At 36.9% G+C, this 13,434-nt stretch overlaps 2 protein-coding genes across 2 annotated transcripts; one reads left to right on the top strand and one right to left on the bottom strand.

Annotated features, from left to right (window-relative positions):
• Positions 1–2,830: 2,830 nt before the first annotated feature.
• Positions 2,831–3,226, top strand: LOC149831040 (uncharacterized). The gene has a single exon (XM_090012919.1). The coding sequence runs from the start codon at positions 2,831–2,833 to the stop codon at positions 3,224–3,226; it is 396 nt and encodes a 131-aa protein (XP_089869045.1).
• Positions 3,227–7,683: 4,457 nt separating this feature from the next.
• On the bottom strand, positions 7,684–12,057 carry LOC149831039 (uncharacterized). Its single transcript, XM_090013624.1, has 4 exons — positions 8,700–12,057; positions 8,475–8,593; positions 8,065–8,389; positions 7,684–7,972 (listed from the first exon to the last, which is right to left on the bottom strand). The coding sequence occupies exons 1-4, from the start codon at positions 10,021–10,023 to the stop codon at positions 7,803–7,805; spliced, it is 1,938 nt and encodes a 645-aa protein (XP_089869750.1). The 5' UTR covers positions 10,024–12,057; the 3' UTR covers positions 7,684–7,802.
• Positions 12,058–13,434: the final 1,377 nt, after the last annotated feature.

Genomic DNA, 13,434 nt, shown 5'->3' with positions numbered 1-13,434 from the left:
GTTGTAGGAGAAGAATATGAACATTCTACAATTTTTCATACATCAAAATCTACAGACTTGAGAAATATGGTCATTCTACATTTCCAGTAGCCATAGTTAGTGCCATTAAAAAAAGGAGGGCGAGATGAGTGTTGACCTTCAATATCACGAGCATAAGAAGTTGATGTCATTTTTGTGCCGGAATACTTGTTATGTCGAAACCAGCAGAACCTGCTCTGATACCAAATGAAATTCCACTAGAGGGGAGGTGAATAGTGAAATACGATGCAGATCGATAAAATAAAAAATAAGGCAATAAGGCACAACACAATAAACACAGGATTTATACTGGTTCGGCCGAATTACTGACCTACATCCAGTCCCCAAGTAAAACACTTGAGCCTTCCACTATAACATCCGAGTCACCGGATAAATAGTACAACACCCTCTTCCTCAGAGGTCTACTTCTCTCAACAGAGAAGGGAAAACACCCTCTTCCTCAGAGGTCTACTTCTCTCAACAGAGAAGGGAAAACACCCTCTTCCTCAGAGGTCTACTTCTCTCAACAGAGAAGGAAAAACACCCTCTTTCTCAGAGGTCTACTTCTCTCAACAGAGAAGGAAGAACACCCTCTTTCACAGAGGTCTACTTCTCTCAATAGAGAAGGGATACAACAGAGATCAGAAAGTTACAACACTTTCCTATAGAACCTTCAGAATGATATGCAGAGTATGAATGCACGTATGAAGATTCTCAGAATGATCTTTTTCTTTTCTTACACACTGTTGTATTTTTCTGAGAGCTTTTCTTGACTTTTTCTTTTTCTTTTTCTTTTTCTCTTTCTTTTTCTAAGCTCTTTTCTCAGAGTGTCGAGCAAGAATTTTTCTCGTTGAAAGCTTGCTTGTCTTTTCACACTGTTGTGTTTGTATATATATAGTCTTTAGAAAACTAGTCGTTGTCTTTTTGAAATGATTGTCCTTTTGGGATATGAGAAGTCAGGTCATTTCAAAAACAACTTAGTGTAAAAAAGATAAGTGTACTATATTGCTTTTTCAAAAAGTCTTCTTTCCATACGAAGCATTTTTGGAGTACATTATTCGTTGGTGTATTTTAAATGAGTTATTCTTTGTATTAGGTCTTTTCTCATAATAAATGTTCTGTAGTATTTTTGAACGTTGAAGTGTAGTTTATCATGTAGTTTTGTCTTTACTCAATTTAATGAATATTAGTATATTAATATTTTTCTTACAAGTCGTCACTTATAATAAATGTATGTAAGTGTGATAAATGTTTGTTGAGTACTTTATTTATAAATGGTCATTTCTTAAAAGCTTTTTGGAATAGCATTTAATGTTTACAGAAGGAATGATGACTTTAAGTAAGTCGACATTCTTGAGTATGGGTTTTATTTATAAATAAATAGTCATTTCTCAAATGCTTTTTGAGGTGGCATTTAATGCTTACAGAAAGAAATGGTCATTTCTTATTTTAATAAAATCATATTTATTTTCTCAAATCGTCAATTCTAAAATGAATGGTTGTGAAGTACACTAAATGCTTGAGTAATACTTATATTACAAATAGTCATTTCTCAAATAAATGCTTGTGTATTATCTTTTCATAATTTGTCTTTTCTTATATAAATATTTATGTATTATGAACAAAAATTTCTTACGTAAAAATTTGTGTATTATGAACTAATGCATTTTGTCTTTTCTTACATAAATGCTTATGTTTTATGAACCAATACATCTTTTCACATTTTGTCTTTTCTTACATAAATGCTTATGTATTATGAACCAATACATCTTTTCACATTTTGTCTTTTCTTACATAAATGCTTATGTATTATGAACCAAAATTTCTTACGTAAATGTTTGTGTATTATGAATTAATTCATTTTGTCTTTTTCTTTCATATTTGAAATCATTAGCTTTTATATCTTTTCAAGTTGTCTTTTTCATTAATGCATGTTAGAAGGTACAATTAATGCTTTTGAAATCATGAGATATTATATCTTGTCAAAATGTCTTTTTCATAAATGCTTGTAAGAAAGTACAATTAATGCTTTTAAAATCATGAGCTATTATATCTTGTCAAAATGTCTTTTTCATAAATGCTTGTAGGAAGTACAATGATTTGTTTCAAAAAGGTGTTTTTGAAATGCTACAATATACATAACGTATCCTTTTATGAAAGCTTAACTTTTTGTAAATAAATGGCTTGTATGATTTCAAAGCATATAGTCTAATATGAAATATGCATGCTTCTGAAGGTTCTGTTACATATGACTCTAAAGAAGAAAAAAGTCTTCATCTTGAGGAAGCCGATCTTCTTGGATAATCTTTATGAATGTATGGCCCATCAAGCTTTTTCTTCAAAGTAGTATGATTGCATCAAATAGTTGCACTTGATCAAGTTGTCTTCACTCTTCTTAAGTGAAATAACCTTGCATCAAATACTCGTTAAATACATAGCACATCATATCCAGTCATAATATAACATATTCAGTTTCACATATGAAAGCATATCATATTTATCATATCTCATGAAAGCATATCATGTATTTATCATGTATCATATATATGCATCATGAAAGCATATCATATTTATCATGTATCATCAAAACATAGTTTCTCAACACATCTCCCTGTTCGTGTATCGATTTACAACAAATCGTGTAGCGATTTTCTCGGTTCATGATTTGCAGGCAATATTGTATATCGTGTAGCAATTTACACGGTGTGGTTGCTTGCCCTGTTATGATTTGTACTTGGCCCATTCTTGGAATTCTTTCATGGCAAACGAATAGGGAGGCAGTTCAGTTGATTTCAATCAGCAACATACTAACATGGTGGAGAGCGTGAATCCAACCCTGAAAATCACTATAGAGCCTTTGAATGGCTACAACTATCTTACGTGGTCTAAATCTGCAAAATTATTCTTGAGCGGAATGACCAAGCTCGGTCATGTGACTGGCAGCAAGGTCAGACCGCCTGATGGAGACCCAAAACTTGAAGAATGGGAGTTTAATGATCTCATTGTGATGTCATGGTTACTAAACTCCATGGACAAGAAAATCACTCGAACGTTCTACTCTTTAGAAACTGCAAAAGAAGTTTGGGATGCGACGAAGGAGATATTCGGACATCAATACAATGTGGCGAGACATTATCAAGTTATGCAGGAGATTAACAATCTCAAACAAGGTGAGAAACCACTCACTGAATATATTGGGGAGTTGTAGGCTTTATAAAACAATTGGGAGTCTTTCACTCCGACAACCACGGATGTTGTGACTCGCCAAAAGAATCGTGAGCATGACAAAATCTTTCAACTGCTGGCTGGGCTGAGACCCGAGTATGAAAATCTTTGCAGTCAGATTATCATGTCTTCAGATTTACCCAAGATAATTGAAGTCTGCTCCATCATTATGCATGAAGAATGCATAAGGCAAGTAATGAATTCTATATTAAAAAATGATGATTCAAATGAGTCTCAAGTTGCTCTATTTTCCAAGCACAAAGAAGTTGTAGCTTCGACTGATCCTCGCGAAAAACGGAAATTGTTTTGCACTTATTGCAATAAAGAGAATCATACAAGAGATAGCTGTTGGAAATTGAACAAAAGACCCAATAACAGTGGTGGCAGCAGACCTAAGTCTGCTCAAGCATATCAAGAAGATCAAAAGGAGACTTCGGCTACCATGGAAAAGTTGGTTTAGATGTTCAAAAATTTCACCAAACAACATCTTGCTACCGTGGCATCACGTGATAAGGACGATAACACATGTAACTTTGGTTTTCTTTCTCAATTTGATGACAAATGCTGGATAGCCGACTTGAGAGCGTCAGGCAACATGACTAGCGATAAATGCATCATATCCAACATTGAAACTAGTCCTGAAATCAGACCGGTCACTATTGCTAATGGTAAAAAAATTCATGTTGAAGGGAAAGGAAAAAACTGTTTACTTGAAAACTTAAAGCCTCTTGAAGTTTTATAAATGCCTGGTCTAACTTCTAATCTCATGTCTGTTAGCCGTGTGACTAGAGATTGCAATTGCAATGTTATATTTTCACCATCTAAGGTGGTTTTTCAGGATCGGAGCACAGGGGTGACGATTGGTGAAGGATTGGAGTTCAAGTGACTTTATTACTTGAATAACAAGAATAAGGCATTAGTCACCAACTTGAATAAGGATGAAGATGATTTGTGGCACTCAAGACTCAATCATCCATCGAGTTATGTTTTGAGAACTTTAAAATCCGAAATGTACTTTGAATATAGTTCTTGTGAGATTTGTCACTATGCAAAATTTACTAGACCTTCATTCCCTTTATCTGAAAATATATCTGAGAAACCGTTTGACCTGATTTACTCTGATGTCTGGGGACCAACACCCGTTGATGCCTATAATGGATTTAAATATTACCTGAAATTTATTGATGATTCTTCTAAAGTCGAATGGATATATTTTCTACGTAGCAAGGATGAAGTGTTTTCAAAGTTTGAAAATTTTCATAACATGATCGTTACTCAATTTGGAAAAAAATATGAAAGTGCTTCACACTGATAATGGCACTGAATATTTAAGTCAACAGTTTGCCAACTTCACTAATAAGATGAGAATTGATCATCAAACTACATGCAGAGAAATACCTCAACAAAATGGCATCTCTGAATGAGGAAATCAATATTTGCTGGATGTCGCTAGAGCCTTACTTTTTCAAAATCAAGTTCCCAATCGGTTCTGGAACGAAGCCATCTCTACAACTAATTACATTACTAATCGTCTTCCAAAAAAGGTGTTTGATGGAAGGTCTCCAATAGAAGTCCTTAAAGGCAAGAAACACTCAATCACTTATCTCAGAAAATTTGGGTGTGTTGCCTATGTGTGGAAGTCTCCTAGGCACCGAAATATGCTTGAGACACATGTAGTTAAAAGTATATTCTTGGGTTATTCTCCTACCAAGAAAGGCTATCTGTGTTATGATCCGGTTTCTATACAAATGTTTGTTTCTCTTGATGTGTGATTTGATGAGTCACATGCGTATTATAAAAATCAACTTCAGGGGGAGTATCCTAGAGAAGATTCAAGTGTTTTTCCTTTTCCAAACATTTCTCCCAGTGATGATGTAATGACTCAAAAGAAAAACATAGAGACCGAAGAAGTCAATGAAGCTACTACTGGCACTCATGACAATGTTGCAGATGTTCCCTTGAGACAATCAGAAAGAACTCGGCAACACCCTGTAAGATACATGAATTATGTAATGATGAGCAATGTTAAATATCCCATTGAATCATTTGTTACATATGATTGTTTCTCTCATAATCATGCAACCTTCCATATGAGACTTTCAGATTACTCTGAGTCAGAGACATTCGAAAAGGCATACAAGGATCCTCATTGGCAAAAGGCTATTAATGAAGAGTTAAACGCCTTAGTGAGAAATAATACTTGGGAACTCACTCAACTTCCTACTGATAAAAATCATGTTTCCTGCAAAATGGGTGTTTAAACTGAAATTTAGAGGTGATGGTACATTAGACAGATATAAAGCTCGGCTTGTAGCCTGTGGATTCTCTCAGACAGAAGGAGTTGATTACATGTAGACCTTTGCTCCTGTAGCCAAGATGACAATGCTTTGAGTGGTTTTATCCATAGCCTGCAATTTTAATTAAGAACTATGTCAACTAGATGTAAAGAATGCTTTCCTTCAAGGAGATCTACAAGAAGAAGTGTACATGAAAATTCCTCAAGGTCTCATTCATATCAATCAGGAAAACATGGTGTGTCGTCTAATTAAAGAAGACTATATATGGCCTTAAGCAGTCTTTGCGTGCGTGGTACTCAAAATTGAGCAGCGCCCTAATGGAGTTCGATTATAAGAGATGTATTTCTGATAACTCTCTATTCATTCATCGATTGAAAATGGATACATACCTAATGTTGGTGTTTGTTGATGACATTGTTGTGACAGGGGATAATAAAACAATGATAGCGAAGACAAAACAATACTTAAATGAGAAGTTTGACATCAAAGATCTTGGCAGGCTAAAATACTTTTTGGGGATTGAAATTAGCCACTCAAGGAAAGGCCTATACTTATAACAGAGAAAGTATGTCCGTGACCTTTTAAAGAGCATAGGAAAAATTGGAGCCAACCCGATAGCTAACCCTATTGAAGGCAATCTCAAACTGGACACCGTTGAAGGAGACAAAATACAAGATACTCAACAGTATCAAAGACTCGTTGGGAAACTGATCTATCTCATTGTCACTCGGCCATATATCACCTACGTTGTTAGTGAGGTTAGTAAGTACATGCATGCTCCTCAACAAGAGCATCTCAATGTCGTTCATCAAATTTTGAAGTACTTAAAAGGAACTCCAGGATATGGATTATTAATGAAAAGGAATGGCCACACGAGTATAGAAGGATTTGTCGATGTAGACTAAGCAGGCAGTGCTTTTCACAGAAGGGCGACCACTGGATTTTGTGTTACTGTTGGGGAAAATCTTGTTTCTTGAAAGAGTAAGAAACAAAAGGTTATATCAAGGTCCAACGTTGAGGCCGAATACAGAGCGATGGCTAATGCAGCGACTGAGTTGACTTGGCTAAAAGCATTATTGAATGAAATCGAGTTTGATTAGACTAATCCAATGAAGCTTCACTGCGATAATCAAGCTGCTATCCATATAGCAACAAACTCAGTCTTTCATGAACGTCCTAAACACATAGAAATAAACTGTCACTTTGTTCGTGACAAGGTTCAGAATAAAAAAAATCGAGACTCCTTATGTGAAGAGTGAAGATCAATGTGTCGATATATTCACTAAAGCAATTACTGGAAAAAAATTATCTAAATTTATGAACAAGTTGAAAGTAGTGAACTTTTACTCCTCTCAACTTGAGGGAGAGTGTTAGAAAAGTCGATATTTTGAGGAGCTGTCTTATCTTTATCCCTTTCTTTTTGGGTTTATTGGTATATTCTTAAAAAGATATCCTTCCATATTTGTTGAGAAGTTGTATATCGATCTTATATCTTATTCATCGTGTAACTCTTTGTATTGAGTAACAGAAATGAAAGATGCTTCTCCTCTCTCGTGGATATAGGCACATTGCCAAATCATGTAATTGCTTGTGTGCTTTGCTTGTTTTGCAGTGAATTTTTCTTTCTTTCAAAGACTTTTTCGCAAAATTGCAATTTCTTTCAAGCTGCTGATTTGTCCCATCTGGTTTGAGATTAGGATTGAGATTCTTTCCTTCTCGAGACATTGAGTAGTTGGACTCATTTATGAAAGTGTAGTGATCTTATTACAGCTGTCAGCTCAAGTTGACCAATTGGTATAGCCAGTGTTGTTAAAAGCGTTGAGGCGTAGCGAGGCGCTCCACCAAAATCCGAGGCGAGGCGTAAGCCTCGAGGCGCAAAGCGTAAGCCTCAAAAAAAATTTTTTTTTTTAACTTAAAAAAAACTATAAAAATGATCTAAAATTATAAATAAATAAGAAATGCTTTATTGATGAAGCGCCAACCAACACGAAATAAAAAATCTCAAATAAATACGAAAAAATATGAGATTAACATGTAAAAGTAGCATTAATGCAACAACTTGATCTATATAAGTATCTAATTGCATAAATATGAGCATTCATTCAATAAAAAACTAACATTAACAACAAAATGCATATTAACATTAACAACCAAATGTTAATGTATTTGTCCAGAATTCTTCAAAATGAGAGTGTTAACATTCACAATTACAACTGAAAGTCCCAAAAAACATATAAATGGCCAATAGCTCTATGATATGAATTAGGGCCTAGGCTCTTGTTGTGTCTCGTCATCATCAATATTTAAGTCTTCAATATCATCATCTGAAGAATCCATATAAATAGGTTCTTCTTCATCTTCATTCTCTGACTCTTCATCATCTACACTTTCTTCATCCACGTCCTCAATTACTTCTTTTGCTTTTCTTTTTCCTTCAATAAAAAAACATGTATTAAATATTTATGTTATGTAATTAAAAAAATACATTTATATTCATAGCTAGGTAAAAGGAATATAACTTTACCTCGATTTCTTGAAGACATGTCTTGCCTAGAGCCACTTTGTGAAACATGAGGTGAAGTGACTTTTTCAATAGGCACATGCTCAATGGCATTTATGTCGAAGTTCGGATCCAACCATGAATCCTCCAACCAATTGGGATCACTTGGCAACACTGGATCTTCCTTCTCCACAATCCACTCATCGTCTGAGTCTATATGATCTAGACATATAGGGTCTTTGGTAGCCCTCCTTTTCATATTTCTCTCTCTTAATTTCATATTGTACATTACAAAAACCAATGCATTCATCTTCTCTTGTTCAAGTCTATTCCTTCGTTTTGTATGCACCTATAATTTCAAATCATTGATAATCAAATATAAGATAATTAAAATATAAAAATGTATTTCAAAAATAAAATACAAAGTCACAAACCAATGAGAAAGTACTCCAATTCCTCTCACAGCCCGATGCACTGCATGTCAAACTTAAAATTCGAATTGCAAAATTCATCAACTCGGGATTTTCGTGCCCAAATGAACTCCACCAATCAGCTGCATTCAAATAAAATAATAAAAAATTGATAAAAACATTAAGAATGTCATAATTAACAAAAACAAAAAAAAATATTGACAAATAACAACATAATTGCAAACTTACCAGGACTTTTTAATTTTCTTGTTGTAACAGCTGCCTCTCTGCCAAACAAGCCCTTTGCCTTTTTAAATGCATCGATTTGTGTTGTAATTTTCAACCGAATATTTGCATCAGAAACTAATTTTTCAACACAATCATAAAAGCCACCCATAACTTCTCCATCAGGGTTGAAGTTGTCAGCATAATGAAAATGTGGATTTAAATAATAAGCAGCTGCATGCAAAGGCTTATGAAGTTGCAAGTCCCATCGTCTATCAATGATATCCCAAATAGGTTTATATTTTCTTTGGACATTATCAAGGTTTGAAGCAATTTCCTCCTTCGCTCTATCCATTGCCTCATACAAAAATCCCATAGCAGGTTCGTCTGCATCAACGAGTCGCAACACTTTGACGAGAGGTAGTGTAGCTTTAATTGCATATGATATGGCAGCCCAAAACTTATGATCATTAAGAACAATACAAGAAATGTTCTTAGCATCAGATTTCTTATAGTAATTAGATGTTCTAAAATTTGAAGATAAGAACATTGACTTTAACTCTTTCTTATAACATCCAATACTATGAAGTGTAAGATATGTTGTGGCAAAACGAGTGACGGCTGGACGCAGAAGTTCTTTCTTCTTTGTGAATTTTCTCATTAAATTTAATACCCATGCATGACTATAAATGTATCTTGTAATTTTTTTTGCCTTTTCCACTGTATCTTTAAAAATTGATATCTTTCCAATATCTTCTAACATAAGATCCAAGCAGTGAGCTGCACATGGTGTCCAAAAACATGTTTTTCCTGCTGTTAACATATTTCCAGCTGCCACATAATTTGGTGCATTATCTGTAATGAATTGCACCACATTACTTTCACCAACTTCTTTAACAACTTCTTCAAACAACTGACACAAATTTGCACCAGTTTTTTCCATGTCGCTGATGTCAACGGACTTCAAAAATACTGTCCCAGATGAGCTGTTCACAAGAAAATTAATTAAGTTTCTTCCTTTCCCATCTGTCCAACCATCTGCCATAATACTGCAACCAACCTTTGGCCACTCTTTTTTGAACTCTTTCAAAATTTCATGAGTACAATCTACCTCGTCCTTCAAAATCCACGTTCTGATCTCATGATAAGAAGGTGGTTTGAACCCTCGCCCATAATTTGCAATAGCTTCTACCATTGCACCAAAATATGGACTATTGCAAAGATTAAATGATAAGGCATTTGCATAAAAAAATCTACCAATGGCACGACATGCATTTTTTCTTTCATCCCTTTTGAAAGCAGTGTTTATTGTGGTTTGTCGTGCTTCTTTGTTCACAAAAAGGTCCATAGGACCAGCTGCACTTGTTTTTGCCTCACTACCTGATCCACTAGCTTCTTTATTCACATTATCGCCGGTTGATGATCCAAAATAAACACTTCTCCCGATATCCAACTTGGTTTGCTCTAACTCTTCTTTCTTTAGCCTCTAATCCTTTAGATGATTCTGAAAAAATCTTTTCACGTCAGGTGGAACTGCTTCGCACATGCTTACACCATGCTTTGTGCCAGCTAAGTGATGTTTTAGCCTATAGATGCCTCCTGTAGTCTGTTTATGACAGTAATTGCAAATTACATGTCCTACGAGTTTGGGATCTTTAGTAGGATTTGGAACTTTAACTCCATGATCCCATCCTACATCTTTTGCCATTGTTCAACTGCAAAAATACATAACACAAAATATATATTAACATCATGCATTCTGCTGACCACATTACATGAAAACAAATGCAAAATAGACAATCTTGGTGTATAAGCTATATACGAATCCTAGAAAAAAACATAATTGAGCAACAAGAGCTACATTGCTCATATGTGCCAAAGTAATAGAAACAAAACAATGACGGCATACATAACTCTTCTGTAATGTAATAGACTAATATACAACATGCTAACTGAAGGAATAGTAGTCAGGAAGTTGCAAATCTATCAAAATATAATGTGAGTTGAAAGGTTCTTTAAGTATTTTGTCCATCTTAACCAGGTTTGGTCCGTTGCAGGTTTTGTAAACCAAACCCATGATTGTGATCTCTTTAGTTCTTTTAGTTGAAAGAAAGCGAAAAGATGGCTACTTGTGCATGTCCAGAGACTAGAGTATTTCTATATTTGAAGAGGCAAGGAATAACATCCAAAATATTTTGAATCCGTAGTTACTAAACTAATACATAAATACAAACAAGGCTAAAAGGTGACAAGAAAAACACAAGTGACAGCATGGCAAAATAGTGGTCTAAATAGTTGACATGATAACCTTTCATAGTAGAGAACCAAAGAGTGATGGGAAGAGTAAAATAATCTCTCAAGAAAAAAAGAAAAAAAAAGAAGATGGGAACAGTAAAACAAAGCAAAAAGCTAAGCAGATGAAAAATCGACTTAACTTCAAATCCCCTAAGGCCCTAATATTATCTGTCACCTGGAAGTTCAGAGACATCCAATTCATAACAAGAAGTATGGCAGAAGTATATTGCTTGTCATACAATAATCAAAGAAACAAACTTCTAAATTTTTAGCTACAAACTGAAAATTCATATCATGAAGAGAGAATTCAGACTTATACTAATTCACAGACAAAAACATACACAGATTCTTTTTTTCTTTAACATCCAAAAAGCCGATGGCATCGGCCTGCTCGTGGTTTCATCATTCTGAGGGCCTTCATGGCATCAGCCTGCTCGTGGCCAGGCTATAACAACACACTTTCAATCCCTATTTTCCTCCATTTAGTGAAGCAAGCATAGTGTTTTGCATGGCACCCATAACCACATTTAGGTTCCAGTCATCCATATCGCCATTCCTGTCATCAGGACCTCACTGATGCAAGTTGTTTTCATCAAATTGGACCCTGTGTATGTGATCTACATCATCCATTTAGTGAAGATCGGCATTTGAATAGACAGAATCCGACTTATGTGCAAGACTTTTTGCTGATTCAAAAATCAATAACCATTAATAAAAACATGGTTTTTTTGTTAAAGAACACTGTCAAAATAAATTGAAAATCATGTTTTTTTTGTTAAAGAACACTATCAAAAGATTGATTTCTATTAAATCAACCGTGCTGAACCCATCGATAGGGCCAGATTGATCAAAATAACTTAATACCAATGAGATCCCAGAGGGAGTTATGACCACAGAGGATGATATAGGGATGAGTGGAGTCGGGTTCCCCATAAACGTAGGTTACACGGTTTCACAAAGAACAAATGACAAAAGAAGAAGCTGGGAAAAAACACACAGCTCTTACCTGTCACCGGAATGCGCAGAGGTCGCCGGAATGGACGGCGGTGGCGGTGAGTCGCTGGCGGATGGGGAGTGGTGGTCGGCGGGTCGCCGATGGCTTCTCAGCAGAGGAAAGAAGAAGGTGGAAGAGTGGTGGCCGGCGGCGAGTGGTGGCCGGCGGCGAGTGGTGGCCGGCGGGTCACCGATGGCTTCTCAGCAGAGGAAAGAAGAAGGCGGCGAGCGTGGCCGGCGGCGAGCGGTGGCCGGCGGCGAGCGGTGGCCGGCGGCGAGCGGTGGCCGGCGGCGAGCGGTGGCCGGCGGCGAGCAGTGGCGGGGGACGAGAGGGGACGGAGTGGAGAGAGAAGGGGCGAGGGAAAGCCCTCGCCCCGAAGCATCTGTCTTTTATAAAGACAGGTTCTCGAAGTTTCGAGAACACGGGCCCGGATCCGGGTCGATCTCGGGTCCGGGCCATCCGATTTCTTAATGCGCGCCTCAGTTTGAGGCGCGCCTCGCCTCAAGGCGTACTCAAGGCGTACGCCTCAAGGCGCATGAGGCGTACGCCTTGAGGCTGTTGCGCTTTTTAAGTGCGCCTCAAGGCGAAAAGGGCCTCGCCTCGAGGCGAGGCGCGCTTTTTGCGCCTTGAGGCGCGTTTTTAACAACACTGGGTATAGCAATGATAGGTGGTTCCAGTTATAATTCGAGGTGGGTCTGGTTACAAATTGACCGATTCAGTTCAGTTCAGAATCAGAATGAGCTGATTTCTACTACATATATATAGTAAGTGGCGAAACCAAGGGGTGGCAATACATACATGAAACTAAGACCATTGCAACGATAAGTCTCAAAGCTTGAGAGTATCTGGTCAGCCGCTGCAGTGGGACAGTAGCGTGGCAACCACTAGAGGCTGTAGCATTTTTGCTTGTCGTTTTAGACAGAAAACAAAGCACTAAATTTTTGATGATGAAGTTCCCCGTCCAAGTGTGTAATCTCCAGGTGGGGTCACCGATACTTAAGCCTCTAGGGAGCCCACCAGTCACCACTGAAAGGACCCGCACAGCCCACCAGTCACCTTTAAAACTTAAGAACACTTCAAACTCAAACCGACCCTGCTTTGATGGCATCATTGATGAATCTGCTGCCTCGTCCTCCATGCTCTTCCTTTTCGCCATTTTCCCCTTCTTCTGCTCACACAAGCAGAGCGATTGTCTTCCTTCTTCCGAATAGAAAAGCTAATAAACGGAAGTAACAATTGCCCTGTGGGTCTTTTTTTGTTCTCAACCTGCCAAGCCTCTCACCATTCCCTGTAGTTGAGAAGAAACAAGGAAAAAACCTCTCACCCACCATCATATCTTGACCATTCCAAAGAGACTTTTATTTTTGATCCTTGCTAGCTGCTCTTTTTTTATTGGATCACCTCAACTTATACAATTTTTTTTTTTATCTTTCATTATTGAAAGAAAAGCGCGAGGAAGCTTCCCTCGGT

This window comes from Nuphar pumila, chromosome 7, assembly GCF_984573655.1.
Source record: "Nuphar pumila chromosome 7, dmNupPumi1.hap1.1, whole genome shotgun sequence".
Classification (NCBI taxonomy): Eukaryota; Viridiplantae; Streptophyta; class Magnoliopsida; order Nymphaeales; family Nymphaeaceae; genus Nuphar; species Nuphar pumila.
The sequence above is the reverse complement of the archived record's forward strand: the minus strand, read 5'-3'. Positions and strand labels throughout refer to the sequence as shown.

Excerpts from the sequence above, each read along its gene's own strand:
- LOC149831040 (XM_090012919.1), top strand. The coding sequence starts at position 2,831 with ATGGTGGAGAGCGTGAATCCAACCCTGAAAATCACTATAGAGCCTTTG.
- LOC149831039 (XM_090013624.1), bottom strand. The coding sequence starts at position 10,023 with ATGGACCTTTTTGTGAACAAAGAAGCACGACAAACCACAATAAACACT. Across the intron at positions 8,594-8,699 it reads AAGAAAATTAAAAAGTCCTG|CTGATTGGTGGAGTTCATTT; the intron begins GTAAGTTTGCAA and ends ATTTGAATGCAG. Across the intron at positions 7,973-8,064 it reads CATGTCTTCAAGAAATCGAG|GAAAAAGAAAAGCAAAAGAA; the intron begins GTAAAGTTATAT and ends TTTTTATTGAAG.